At 32.1% G+C, this 14,967-nt stretch overlaps 1 protein-coding gene across 1 annotated transcript in view; it reads left to right on the top strand.

Moving 5' to 3' along the window:
• The first annotated feature begins 9,133 nt into the window (after nt 1-9,133).
• Nucleotides 9,134-14,967, top strand: part of LOC129216644 (voltage-dependent calcium channel subunit alpha-2/delta-3-like) — a 476,626-nt gene continuing 470,792 nt past the window's right edge. The window contains exon 1 of the mRNA XM_054850861.1: nt 9,134-9,401. Coding sequence (XP_054706836.1) covers nt 9,286-9,401 — 116 coding nt within the window. The 5' untranslated portion in view covers nt 9,134-9,285. The remainder of the gene's footprint in view (nt 9,402-14,967) is intronic.

The following is a 14,967-nucleotide window of genomic DNA, read 5'->3' on the forward strand; positions in this document are numbered from 1 at the left end:
AGTTTTTGCCATATTTCATTTTGCGTGTCCGTTCCCTAAGCGAGTTATGACCCTTTGAAATGAGCAAAAATTTTACATTTGACCTTGAACTTTAACCTGTTGCCATTATTTTAATTAAGTTACACCCGCGTGACTCAGCATGTGAGACTATCATCTTACGAACTTTAACATCAAAGCGTAAAATTAACTGCCATAAATGTAATTCAAATAGATTTTGGCCAAAATGCAAATGTCTAAAATTCCCATTTTTGACTGCAAAAGTCACTTTTGACGACCCCTAAAAAATCAAGGGTTAAGGTTAGAGAAAAAATAAAAGTGGTTTTAAACATCATTCATATGCATCTTTTTGGGATATGAGTTTCAAAAAAATTAAAAATGGTCGAGCGAACTCATCCACTGAATCTGGATGGAATGACCCAAATTGCTACATGAAGTTGGCAAAATATGATTAGAAATAAAGTAATATTATCGCAGAAACAGGGGTATGAAGGCTTTCCCTAGGAAAATTGCCCAAGTAGTTGCTCCAAAAACGCAATTTTAGACAATCTTCAAAGAGGTTGAGAGACGGAGAGACTCGGAGGCCTTTTCTGTTTTTTTTTTTTTTTTAATTAAAGCCTAAAACACACGGTTGTTGACCATATTTGGTAACGCTAGAGGAAGCACTGGAACTCAAGAAATCTATCTTAGAAAAGTTTTCGATTTTGAAATTTCAAAAACACAATTTAATACCATGTTTAAATATATTTGGAAACGGAAGTTTAGGGCTCTCCCCCGGAAAAATTTCAGAATCGAAGTTTAACAAACGCTATTGTATTCATGCGCGTTGAAATAAACGGAAGGGATGAAACTTAAAAACTTTCCGTCGGAATTTTTTTCATAGAAGTTCGTAAAATACGAATTTTGACCATTTTTGTTGATGTTAGGGAAATGTGAGGTTTGAGGCCACTATACGAAAAGGTTCAGAAATATAAGACTCAAAAACGCATTTGTAGGCCAGATTTGAAAACTTTAGAGAAAAATGCGTTTAGAGACTTTTCCGCGGTAATTTCTTAAAGCTGAATTTCTAAACAAACGCAACATTAGTTGATTTGCAATAATGTTTTAAATGAAGATGTTTGAGGGCTCCAGAATGTTTTAGAGACTTCAGTATTAAAATGGCACCTTTTGTCTTTTTTGATGAGGTTAGGACAAAGAATGAGATCCAGAGTAGTTCCTCGAAATTAGGTGGAGTCTTGAAAACGCAATTTCAGACCGCTTTTGTTAGAGAAAAGTGAAACTCTGAGGCTTTCCCCAGGAAAATTTTTGAAATTGAAATCCTAAAATTACAATTAAAGGCTATACTTGATAACATTAGAAGAATGGAGTGGTGTTTAAACCCTTCCCAATGGAATTTTTCGAAGTTGGAAGCAATAAAAACGCGATTGCGGGCCACTTTTGAAGACGTTAGAAGGACGAATTTAGTTAGATATTCTCTTCCAGAAAATAAATTCGAAATTGAATCTTTTAAAAAGCTATTTCAGGGAATTTTTGCTGATAATGTAGGAAGGGGGCTTTTAGGACTTTAGTTACTTAATAGAGTAGTTTTAGTCAGAATAAGGTTTTGGTCTCATCAAATTTTATTTATTTAATATAACTTTTGAGAAATATCTGTTTACATTTTGAATGGCAAAATATTTTAAAATTTACACACAGTTTAAATTTGTCTTCATCAAAATGCACTTTTATCAAAATCCTTTAATTTTTATAATCTTTACACAAACGATTCAAGTAAATGTTGACGTGTGTAAATTGTCCAGCCCAATAAAATAGAGGTAAAGTAATTTTTTAGTTTAAAAACTTTTATGTGAATTCAAAAAAGATGGAATGCAGGGAAAAAATGCATGCTTTCCTTTAAGTTTTCTTTGAGAAAACACGAGAAAAAAATCCTAACTGCTACATTAAAAAGAAAAGAAAAAAAAAAAAAACCTCCGAAATTACTGCTAGCGAATATTTTGCCGCTAATGAGCCTGAATTTAAATTACGCTGAAACACCTCCTAGACTGCAAGTTAAGCATTTCTGAAGTCAGATTCTATTTAGTACTTCAGGCTCCCATTTCCATAAAAATATTTTCCGTCTGCTTTTACATCATCAAACAAGCACGAACTTGATTTCCTGAAAGAGACTTATTAAAATATTGAGTGCCTCGTTCACTTTATTGCAAGAATTTCTTTCTTTGACACATCTTAGGAAGTGTTATTCGTGAATTTCGATGCCGTAAAACTGTGAAATCTACTTCAGGAGAAGTCCTGCTCCCAGTAGTGATTTTGTAGTGAAAGGATTTCCAGAAAGCAATATTAGTACTTAAAATTATTTTTTACTCTTGACTCTTTTGAACTGCCTTACGCAGAAAGACTTGGATATGTTTAAAAAATAAAAACTAACTGTTAAGTGGGTATGTAGTTCAGCAAATTCCTTCCTTTCTTTGTTTTTAAATAATTTCGATTGCTTTTCTTCAGTAAATAGATAAAACAAAAAAATCTGTGTTGCGAAATCTTTCTTTTTTTGTAAATAATATTTTTTTCTGTATCCAAAGATTTTTTATGTGTATATAGATTACCTCGATCAGAATGAAGATTCCCTTATGTATTCCAATTAATAATGCCAAATTTTATTGAATTATATTGAGAACAGTTTTATAGAATTATACTGACAGCAATAAACTAATGAAAGAGGGGGAGAAAGTAGGTCTTAATTATAAAAGTTTGGGGTAAAAGTACAAGCAAAGTATAATTATTGTTTCGCTACTGCTGGGATTTCTGCGTACATTTAAATTTATATTTATTTTCGATTAGGAAGAAGTGAGAAGCAAGGGTATATGCGTGCACTTTTCAATAATAAGAGTTAAAGTGCTTGCTGAGTACAGTACGTGGCTTTTCATTAAAAAGATTTTTTTAATCATGTGGAACAGTCGCATCTGCCAAGAATGCAATTCTCATTTCTTGATGCAAAACAATTGACAGTTTCTCTTACCACTTGTACTAGTTATCTCTAAGTTTTTAATTTTCCTACTTTTACCCTTTTGATCGTACGTGTTTAATGTGATTTTATGCATACTTTGTGCGCTGGATTCAAACAATTAAAATGGATATTCGAAATGAAAACCCTTGTGCACAAAGTAACAGTATTAAACACCTTCCTTTTTTATGCAAAGAAGTCTGAACTTTGGATGAAATTTTATCTGAGAAAACAAGCAAAGCTCACACTTTGGACCAAAACGGGGTTCCTTGGTGTCCTGAAACACTTGTCTGCAAACAATTTGCTAATTTATACGCTTATCTAAGTTGCTTATCACTATTATTAGTATTTATAATGCTTAGATATTCTTGAAGGGGTCTAAGGGATTTTAACCTCCTCTGGAAAAAATATGTTATGCAGAATTTGATTCTGAACAATTTAATACCTTATTTATTACCATACGCAAAAAACTTTTCAAGTTATCATAAAAATGCGTAACCTTTCCCCATAGAGATTTATGTTAACAACAGCATAAAGGTTACGCATTTTTACGATAACTTGAAAAGTTTTTTGCTTATGGTAATAAATAAGGCATCAAACTGTTCTGAATTAAGATATGCATAACATATATTTTTTCCAGAAAGTCGAAAACTTTGAAGGTTAAAGATCCTTAGACCTCTAAGGGAAAGTTTTTTAACCCTCATAATTGGCGACTAGCTTTAAGACAACCATACGCAGTTTCAAATCACCATCATTTATATATAAATACGATTGCTTATTTTTTATTAGCCGAACAACATTTTTTAGTCGCAAGAACATTACGATTAGCATCGTAAGCTATGCTATGTATTTTTGAATTTTTAATCATAAATAAATTAATCGCAATTAATTGGCAGCGTGTTCTGCAGTCATGTGTTTTTAGATTTGAACATATAGATTAAGGAGAATTTTTAATAACTATTAATTATTTCGCTCATTATAATTATTCTTTTGAAACTCAAACCATGCATTCTTGAACAAAAATATATTTTATTAAGTTATTAGTGACTTTTGAATCACGAATAAAATTCTTCAGTTGAACCGAGAGTACCAGTAACGTTCAGTATGGTATAATAAAATTAGTTACTTTTTGAATCCAAAATTTCATTTACGAAAATGATCATTTGCGTTTTAAGAAAAGTGACTTGATCTGTAACAGTAATTTCAGTTTAAAGAAAAAAACCCGCAAAAAATGTTTTCTAAATGTGGCTTGATTTTTTAGTGTCATTTGACTTTGTATATTTTAAAGTAATCACAAGTTATTTGTGTGTGTAAAATAAGAAAAATGTTGATCGGGTCGAGAGATATGAATAATGGAAATTCAGAAAAAAATTATTAAGTTCTTTTCTGAGTGGTGGGAGCTAGTCAGGCTATTGTTATAGCCTTTACTTCCATCTACTCAATCAGGGATTTTCAAATAGACAGGGTGAAATATATTTCTGTTTGTAATTTCTTTTTTTTTCTTTTATTTTATATGTTAAAATGCATGTTTGTAAAAAAAAAATATTTCCCTGCTTGAAATAAAATGAATTGAATTGAAAAAAAAACAGCTGTATTTAAATTGAAGAAAAAATAGTTATTTCTAAAGATGATTATACATTCATTGATTTCGCTGACATTTCTTATGACATTTCCTTTAAAAAAAAAAAAAAAAAAAAAAACTTAAAAGCTTATATATTATACATTATCTAACACTTTAAAATAGGGTTTCTCGACCTTTCAGGCTCTGCTCCCCCCCCCTTTGAACACTGGTGGGTGTTCCCGCCTCCCCCCCTCATCAGACCACCATATGTGATTACATTTGAAGCTAAAGCCAGTGGGGATAGATGAGAACTGATACTGGCTATTAAATTAAAAGAAGCAAAATTTCTTAAACACAATTTAATATTACTACACAGAATTTCATTTTGAACACATTACTGTTGGAACAAATTTAATCCCAAGAAGATATACAAATAGTAGTAATCTGGGATCTGGAGGATCTATGTGAAGTTGTCATGTTATTCCCGTGACTTTCCCCACTTAAATAGGAGAATTACCACTGTTTGCTCTTGACAAGCGTTTGAATGTTAGGTTGTAATTTGTGAAAAAGTCACTTTTAATATCCATCCTTGATCGATATTTTGACTTTATGTCTGTTAATGCTTCAAAAGCGGATAAAAGCTGCAGTAAAACCTTTAAAAACGGCAACAAGGTCAACAATATTTACATGTGGACTCAAACTTGAGTACATTATAGTTAAGATTTTCTTTATCTTTAGAATACATTCACGACCCCCTTGGAACTCTTTTTTGACCCGTAGGAGGGCACACCACTTAGGTTGAGAGCCCCTTCTTTAAAAATTCCAAAAAAGATAATCTGCGATTTTTCTGACATTTAGGGGAATAGTCATGCATAAGAACAATCACAATGAAGTAATTTTTGTCTTATCAGACTTTATTTTTTTTTTGAAAAAAGCCCATTTTTGCAGTTTTTAGTCATTCTTTTCAGACGAAATCAGTTGTTCCTTATAAATTTTAATTGGCGTTGATCGGGATTTATATTGAAAATTCCCTGACATTCATTCAGTTTATCTAGAACTTAATAAACCAACATTTATGGATAGCAGCACTGCTCTTGTGACTAGTTTTCACAAAACTTCCAATCTACTTGATTTTATGTGAGGTAGATTGGGGTAAGACTCTGTATTGTACAAAATGCCATATAACATGTCCCCCCTCCTCCAAGCATGCGCAAAAACAGCTGGCTTGTCAGTCGCATGCCCGTTGAGACGTACACAAATATTTTTGTTGATTAAAAATTGTTTTCGATGATTTTGTCATCCCGAGGACTTTGGTAAGTACCTGAAATCCCCACATTCTTGATTTAAGTCATGTTAGTCGTTGTCTTGGTAGTTGAAAAATAACTTGATTACTTCTAATAAGTTTGAATCGTGGGATTTCTATTAGTAGCGTAATGGGCCCCGCCTGCTTCTGCTGCGCGACGCTAGGTGGACCCTTAGAGCAAGAATTAGTAAATGAAGGTAGCTAATCCAATCATTGGCTAAGAAAAAGCTTGGGCAAAGAGCTCAAGTCATGTGACGCAACTACAACGTATGGTTGACACGTTTTTGCGTGAAACTAGCAAAGATAACTTGATTTCTTCCAATATTTTTCTTTAAAGTCTACCACGTGACTTGGGGTGTTTCCTTTATGAATGAAAGTCTTCACTTTCTCCATTTTATCTCTTTTCAATGGGTGAATCAGCATGTTGTTCAATTGGGGGTAAGATGTCGTTTTCTGACACGTTCTTGAGATGGAAGTGATACTACTACAAACTCTTAGAGAGAAAATAGATAGATTACACTATATGTATTAACTGGCCTAAGAAATGTTTGAAACTAGAAAACAAATTTGCAGTCTGTGAAAGACAGGAAACGTTACATAAAACAAAAATGGAAAGTTAAAAAGATTTCAAGAACAATGTTGTTTTGATGTTCATGTAATATAAACACTAATGTTTTTCATTTAATAAATTGGATTGATTGAATAACACTGTTCATTAGTATTCCGTTCGGCATTTTAGACCAAAGATATCAGTTATCTTCCCTCAAAATTAGGATAAGATGTCGAAATGCAAACGTTTATAAATTGTTAATTTTTTTAGGTATAAAATTGTCTTCCAAGTTGAACTATATATTTTTTTAACTATCACAAACTACATATTTTCTTGACAAGATAGTTAATTAAAATAAAGCCTAGAAAAAATATGCACACTTTTTTTGATGCAATACTTTTTATCAGCTTTATCTGTGTTTAAAATAGGTTATGAACTAAATCGGATTCGATAGATTTTAAAAGAAAAAAAAAATCCTCGAGCAAAGGATTAGTAAAAAAAAATCTGAAGAAAGTGAAGCATTCGCATCTGAAGAATCATTTGCATAAAAAAAGAACAACTTACAGTTTTCCTTTTTGTGTAACTGAAAATACAAAACTCTCCAAATATACAGAAAGTTTTGTAAGTTATGCGTGAGAGTTCGTCCATAAAAAGGCTATGGTCCGTTGTCTATGCCATTTTTACTTCCTTTTACAAAAAAGGAAGTATTGTATTCGCGAAAAAGTTTTCACTCAAAATCGACCTTAATTTCCATTTTGCTCACCCCCGAATGAATGTTGAGTTTATTTTTCAACCCGACCACACGTAGATAAATGCCTAGGAGCGTACAGACACCCGAAATATCCATTTGGACGATCCCCGAGTTAATTACGAGTTTCCTCGTGACGTCTGTATATACGTATGCATGTGCGAATGTGTGGATGTATGTCGCATACCCCAAGAACGGAATGTCCTAGAATGTTGAAATTTGGTACTTAGACTCCTAGTGGGGTCTCGTTGTGCACCTCCTTCTTTGGTTGCGTTCGGATGCTCCAAAGGGGGTCTTTTGTCCCTTTTTGGGGGACAAAATTTGTTAATTTCGATGTAAACTCAAGTGGTGTTATCATTTGGCGGAGACTAGACGATATATCGCCAGTCTTTTGGTTGCCTAGTTTTGTCACCAACTTAGCAATAAATTTGGCGATTTTTTTAAAAATCTGGTTTCAATTTGGTCACTGTTGGTGATATTTAGAGAGTAAACTATTGAATCACATTAAAACTGCCAATAATGTGAAAATGACATTAAACTGGAAGTAAAAGGAAGTCCTGTGATGCACACATCAGCTCGTTTCCTCTCTTTTTCAGTATTAGAATTTTTCTATAGTTCAATTTTTTGAGAGAGAGAGATTTCTAAGTATATCAGTTAATCAATAAAAATTACCTCAATATATTGAATTTATAGCTTCGTAATTTAAATGTTCTACGTCAAAATGTTTTTGGTGAAAAAGATCGTTCGAAACGAATGTCTTAAATCAAAAGTTATAATTATGATTCATTTTTTCGATAGGTTTTTTGTAAACTATTTTAACTTTAACCTAAAGTTGATCAGATAAAAAAAATGAATTGAGGGATCTTGGCAGAAACATTTTGAAAGAAAAGTATTGTTCAAATAGATAACTCCTTTTAAAGTTATTATATATCCTGAAACTGAGATGACCAAAGGTACCAATTATCAAAGGAGCAAACTTATTTTATCCTAATCTCTTGCGTCTCTTTTCAAATATTTACCGAGTGGAATTTATTAATATTCTTATCATTATTAACTTTTTATTTTTAGTATACATTTTTTTCTGTGGATTAAGGTAAAGTTCATGCTTTCAATGAGCTCTATTGTTTATTTGTATAGTTATTATTAATTTTTATTAGAACTTGTATTATTTCTTAGCTGGAAAAAATGCTTGACGCAAACTGTTCTCCTTTGCTTAACATTACTAAAATGTAGTAATGAAATATCTGAAAATCCTTAATCAAAAATGTGGAAAATGAAAATTGAGCAACACTTGATATTATTCTAATCGTTAATATTATTAAATTCCAGTAGTTGTTATTAAATTTTACAGGAATTAGTTAATGTTGTTAAGTTCCTGTAGTTGTTATTATTAAATTCAACAGGAATTATATAGTTGCTATTATTAAATTCCTGTAGCATTTCAATTCAATGCACGTGTTCGGATGTAGACATAAAGAAAAAACAGTTAAGAAATGCACCTCCGATCGTCAAAAGAGCATTCGCATCTGAAAGATAAAAAAAAAAATAACAAAAAATTACGTTTGTGAAAAGGAGAAGAAAAGCAAACGAAACTCTCCCATTCGGCTACGGCAGTTAAAACGAATAATGTAGCGCATTCGGACGATTCGAAAGAACAGCTCGAAACGACTAATTTATACATTGAGTTAGAGAGAGAGAAAGAACGTAAAGGAGGAGAGAGAGCATTCTAGCCCGCGAAGGTAGACTGCGCGTATTCCAAGAGTCACACAAAAAGGGGGGACGCAGAAAATCGTACAAACCTGGGGATCATGTGACTGTCTTCCAGCCAATGGAAGGGATTCTTTATCCCGCCTCATCCCCTCTCCTCCCCGTTCTCCTGGCCCGTTGCCATACTCAGTCGCACTGTGGATGCCCGCTCTCGCATCTCCCAGACTTCCGAGTATCAGTGGTGAAAGGCAGGAGCAGAGGAAGAAAGATTCCTTTTTAGAATTTTGTGTCTTGAAGATGTCTTCCGGGGGTTGCTAAGACGTTGTTCTATCAGTGACTTCTCAGGAATTTTTGCATGTGATTTGAGAGTGGGTGGTTTTGGATTGTTTTGATTTTTTTTTCTGTCCGAAATCGGGGAGGCATGCGAGCGAGCGGCTGCAACGTGCTGATCATTGCAGTGGTGATCGCTGCTGTCGCTCTCTTAGAGCGGATGCCTGGAGTCGGATCTATGGAAGATATAGAAGTCGATGCCACACAGTAAGCTCTGTTTTTTTTTCTTTTATCCTAATACAAACTAAAATTTGTAGCCCGGTATGAACATTTCAAAAGCACAAAAAGACTTAGTTTAAAGTCCTTTTTACTAAAAAACCATGTTTTTAGATTTTATCAGTACCTTTTCGTCTTAAATTTGTTCAATACCATGGATTTCTAATCCTCTTGTGGTATTTAACTTTATGTATTTCAATAGCACATGAAGACATTAAACAAATAAAGAAATCATTTATCCTGAATAAATTATTCTTTAATTCTTCTATTTTCTTAAATTATTTCTTTCATTAATTTGCTTTTCAATTTCTTGTTCTTAAAGTAAATTTTGACAATATTTTCATTCTATCGCGTGTTGCTTCTGGTTCACACATCTTCACTCTGGATATGAGTTTATTGGTTGAATATAATTGTACTTGATAACTTTACGTTTGATAACTATATTCTTGTTGTTAACTTTCTAGTTGGTGAACACCAATTGTATTATGCGGCAAAGCAGACTAATTTCGTTAATAAAAACTTAATTTGTTAACATTGGAGCCTCAGAGCAACAATAAGGCATATTAGAGCAAGTAATATATCCCTCCTCGTGCCCTGAAATGAATATATATTGTTTCCAAAACTTCATAAAAAAGCAAACTCTTATTTAACAAATATCTTAAAATTCAGATTATATTAAAAGTTTTTTTTTTTTTTGAATTTTCATATTTTGCTGATTGGATTTCTTTTAGAATTGTTTCAGCTAAATCTACGCTTTAACAACGTTTTAAAATACGTATATTTTGTATAGATTGTAAACATGTATTATTTGTATACTACATGCATTCTCCTAGCATGCATTGTACATCTCATCATATACTTTTAAAACCTTGAACCCTTTTATATTATATTAAAATGTCTTTTGATATGATTACAGCGCTCATTTTTCTTCTCTTAAAGAAAAATAGGGAGGCATTTCTTTTTTGAGAATTCAAGTTTCAGAATTTAAGATTGAAGTCGGACGATCCTTTACTTCTTGTTTTTCTTATTTTTTTAAGCTATACTTTCAAAATAAGGGTATATATTTTAATCAATGTTTCAGGTTTTTTTAATTCATACAAACTATATCGTACGAAAAAAAAAACCAAGTATTACAATTATTTTAATTATTACATCATGATACATGGAGCAGTGATCAGAAAGTAAGTGATTTATGCAGTATAAAATATGCCCAGGTGTATAAAAGATACTGTTTAAAATGTTGTTAGGTTAAAATAAAGTAAAACAAGTTATTTGTTATGAAACAAGACAACATAAAATAAAATAAAAAAATTAATTAATTAATGCATTTAAATATCTTTAGTGTACGAAAGTCGTAAGCAAACGAGTAACCGTTAGCAAATATCGTATCTATGCATTTAAACTTAAGTAATACTTAAATGATAACGTACGCATGTCCATTCGTTAGAAAATGGGGAAAAAAAAAGAGACAATACACAATATATAAATTATCAATGAGATGCGATTTAGTGTCTGAATAATAATAATAATAACAAATGAAAAGCATTGAATAAATAAAATAATATTGTATAAATGAAATAAAAAATATGAATAAAAATAAATGTTTATACCATAGTTTTGGAGTAAGAGTCGAAGTCGGACTGGTTTTAAGCCAAAAGAGAATCAGTTTCGGAAAACCTGTCATTTCGAATATTAGATTATATTTTTTTTATCAATTATTGCTAACGTTTTGCGTTTTCTTTAAAAAAAAAATGATTCCCACTTTGAAATTCGTAAGTACAGAAGTATATATAGGAACCTTCAACAAATTACTAGGGGGTGCGGGTTATTTTCCTGCCGTCGACCAATTCTTTTGAAAACATGGTTTTTCGTTCAAATCATTGTCAGTGTTGGGTCAAAGAAGGTTGATTGATCATAAAAGTTTGCGATACATATCTATCCTAGGTGCGGGGACTAAAAAATGTACTTTATTGACTCACTCTTTCAGAGTAGGAATCTTTTAGGACACGTTTTATACTGAAATTTCCAAAGAAAGATCTTATAGGTAAATGTCAGGTTTTGGGCAATGTGAAATCAGCAAACAATTTTGATTGCTGTAATAAAAGAAAAGAAAGGAAACCCGTCACAATATGGCCTTTTCCGTTTTATTGAATTAATTTTTCTGAGACCTTGGGTAATCTTGGTTGGTTGGTTGTATTAAATTTGTTGGCGCAAGATCCTTAATAGGCTATACTGCGCCAACCAATTGTCGATAAATAGAAAGATCTTGAGTGCAGCAATCAGTTACATTAAATTACACTGCGCGGCAAAAAAAGAAAAAGAAAAAAAAAACTTTAAAAGGCTTCTTGCTGATTCTTATGTAAAGTGAGACCATGAATCTCAACATGACACCGTTTGCCCTTTATCATCCCCCACATTTTGGCAATGACCCCCCCCCTAATGTGTTTTTTTTTTCTTTTTTGAGTTTCGTGGTTATTGTTTTTATTTTGGAGGGGAAGGAGCCTTACATTTACTATTTACATTCTTTTAAGGGGCAGGAGAGGGGAAAGCTACAAAAATATGCATTTGTAGCAAATTTTTAAACTTATGGAGTATTTCCTACTAATTTATTTTTTGAATGTTGAGTTTTTTTTTCAACTAAGGGCTTGTTTTACAATTTTTCCCTTTTTTTTTCGGTGAGAAAATACAGTGTCAGACTCACTCCTATGAGCCCCATGACCAAAAAAAAAAAAAAAAAAGCAAGTTATAAAATGTTTTTGAAAAAAAACCCCTGCATAAACGAGTTGCACTGCAGAACTTCAGTGAAAATAGTTGGCGCATTACAATTTTCTCACTCACTTTTCAGTGTAATACCAGATTATCAGACTCACTCCTATCAGTTACATGTTCGAAAAAATTTTCTGATCGTAAAAAAAAAATAAAAAAAAAATAAAAATAAATAAATACGTAAAAATATTGGAAGCTGCGCATGTTGCATACGATTCGCACCGCAGAACTTTAGCGAAGGAACTTTCCGTATTATTTATATTAATTCAATTGTCATCATTATTTAAGACTAAAAATGAAATTAAGTATGCCTATAATATTGCATTAAAATATTTTATATTTCTTGGTATGCATCGTCTCGATTGTTTATCAGTATATCAAGAAGTGATAAACGATGGGGGTGGTACATCCCCAGAAATAGATATATGCATTAATGCTTTATTATACTCATTCTTGTTTTAGTTTTTTATCTTAATTTTTGTGATTGTAACTTGAGTAATATAGTTTATAGGGATACTTTCTTTACTGAAGATTTACGGTGCGACTCGTAAGTGGGAATGTTTCCAAGATTTAAAAAAGACAACAAAACAAATGGGGCCTGTACAATTGTTTGTGCATGAGGCGCATAAAAGTGAGGCAAAATCTCTGGCTTTATACCTAAAAATAAGTGAAAATATTATGAAACAAATCCTTAGGAAAAAATAGTTTTGGATCCACTATTAAATATTTTAGGGTGTAATGCCTCGTAAGAGTCTCCTAATTTGCTACAAATGCTCAAACTTTAAATATTTACTTCTCAAACTCCTCAGAAGAATGTTAATGTTTGATATAATGCTCCCTCCCCTCCCCCCAAAATAAAGGCTCTGAAACTTTCGAAAACCGAAAAAAAGGGCACTATATATAAAAATGGGGGGAGGGGTGATGGGGAAAACGGTGGCCGTATTTGAGTTCAGGGGTCACCGTATGACAGAATTTGCAAGAATGGTATCAGATAGATTTTGAAGGTTTTTTTCTTTCTTTTATTTCTGTAGTGCGCTGTTATTTACAACCTACACTACAATTACCAAACCAGTGTTACAATTTGTTTCTATTTTTTATCTATTAATTTACTTATGTATTTATTTATTTTTGTTTTATTAAAAAATCAAGTTTTTAAAATTAACTTTTTTAGCATTAATTGCGATCTGCTGCTGTCCAGTGCACAGCAGCAGTACTTATTTTGCTATTATTAAATATGTTTTGATTGTAAATGGTCAATACAATTTGCGAAGTGCAAGCGAGGCAAAGTGAAAAAGTTCATTTCGTTTACTTATTCATTCATTTAAAAACTTATTCAATTATAAATTTACTCATTCAATCATTTTAAATTGTTTATGTACTCATTTATTTTATTGACGTTAATTTATTTAGTTTTTTCTATAGTGGTTATGTTATAACGCAGTTACAAATTATGTCTTTCAATCCCCATGGAATAATGGAGCTCAACTTTAAATATAGAATGTATGGATGCGTACATTAGCATTTGTATGTATAGTTTGATAAAGTGCGAAATTAAATAAATCATCATGTTCCACGTGTCTTGATGAAATAGTTTGTTTTATAGAAGCTTGGCGAGTAAAATCTTTTCCTCAAGTCAAAGTTACTCTACTGGGAACATTTCCAAAGAATGCTGAACAATTGAGTCAGCATGGTTGGCATACGATTCAAATAAAAAATGTCATGGTAAAAACAGCTAGGAATTGATCTTTTGAATAACAGAACTCTGAATTTTTATCATTTGACTGGTATACTCAGCAATATTTAAATAATAATAATAATAATGATAGATGACCACCGGGCATCTTATTGAGCAATCATGAATTGCACACTATCCTCCCTTGAACGAAGTTAATGTTGAGTAAAACGACACAAAATTTTAAATAAATTAACTTCGAAATTGTGCATACAAATGTCGCTGAAGATTGGACTCAACGGGTTACTCATCGCGAGACCCTCGGTCATTCGGAAAAAAATGTTGCCGAAAATGTTCGAAGTTAAATTATCTGAAATTTTTTCAGTTTCAATTTTACGTCGGGTACATTGATGATATATTTGTTCTTTTAGACTCGCCTTTCCGTGACCATGATCGTCTTTGTCGGTTTTAAACTGTATTGATCCGCATATTCAATACACCATTGAAATGAAATCTAACAATCATCCCTCTTTCTTAGATGTTTCCATCACTCGTTCAGACAATAGTTTTATCACTACTGTTTTCCGTAAACCCTTTGCGGTCACTCTTCAACCACATAAATTATCTGTTCTTCCCCCTCAACAAAAATTAGGGGCATTCAGAACTTTTGTTTTCCATACTTAAACGATTTGTTCGAATTACAGTTTACTTGCTTCAGAATCGAATTATTTAAAAAGTGTTGCATTGTATCGGGGGTTTACAATTGACATCATTGACACCTAACACAGGAAACTTATCAATTCAACTAATAAAAATCAAACACTGGCTAAGATGAATTATTCTAATTTGGTTATTTTAACCCGTTTTTCCAAAGTCGCAAAAGTTTTTAAAAAGTTTAATTTTTCGGTTGCATTTTCCCCTGTCAACTAACTTAAATTTTTGCAACTAAAACACCCGGTTCATTAACTTGACAGATGAGGCATTTATAATATTTCTTGTTAGTGTCAAATGACATACATAGGACAGACCCGACGTTCTCTTAAATTCCGTATCAAAGAACATGAAAACTATGTCAAGAAACAAGATTTAAAACGTTCCTCTATTGCACAACACTGTTGG

Source organism: Uloborus diversus, chromosome 2, assembly GCF_026930045.1.
Source record: "Uloborus diversus isolate 005 chromosome 2, Udiv.v.3.1, whole genome shotgun sequence".
Classification (NCBI taxonomy): domain Eukaryota; kingdom Metazoa; phylum Arthropoda; class Arachnida; order Araneae; family Uloboridae; genus Uloborus; species Uloborus diversus.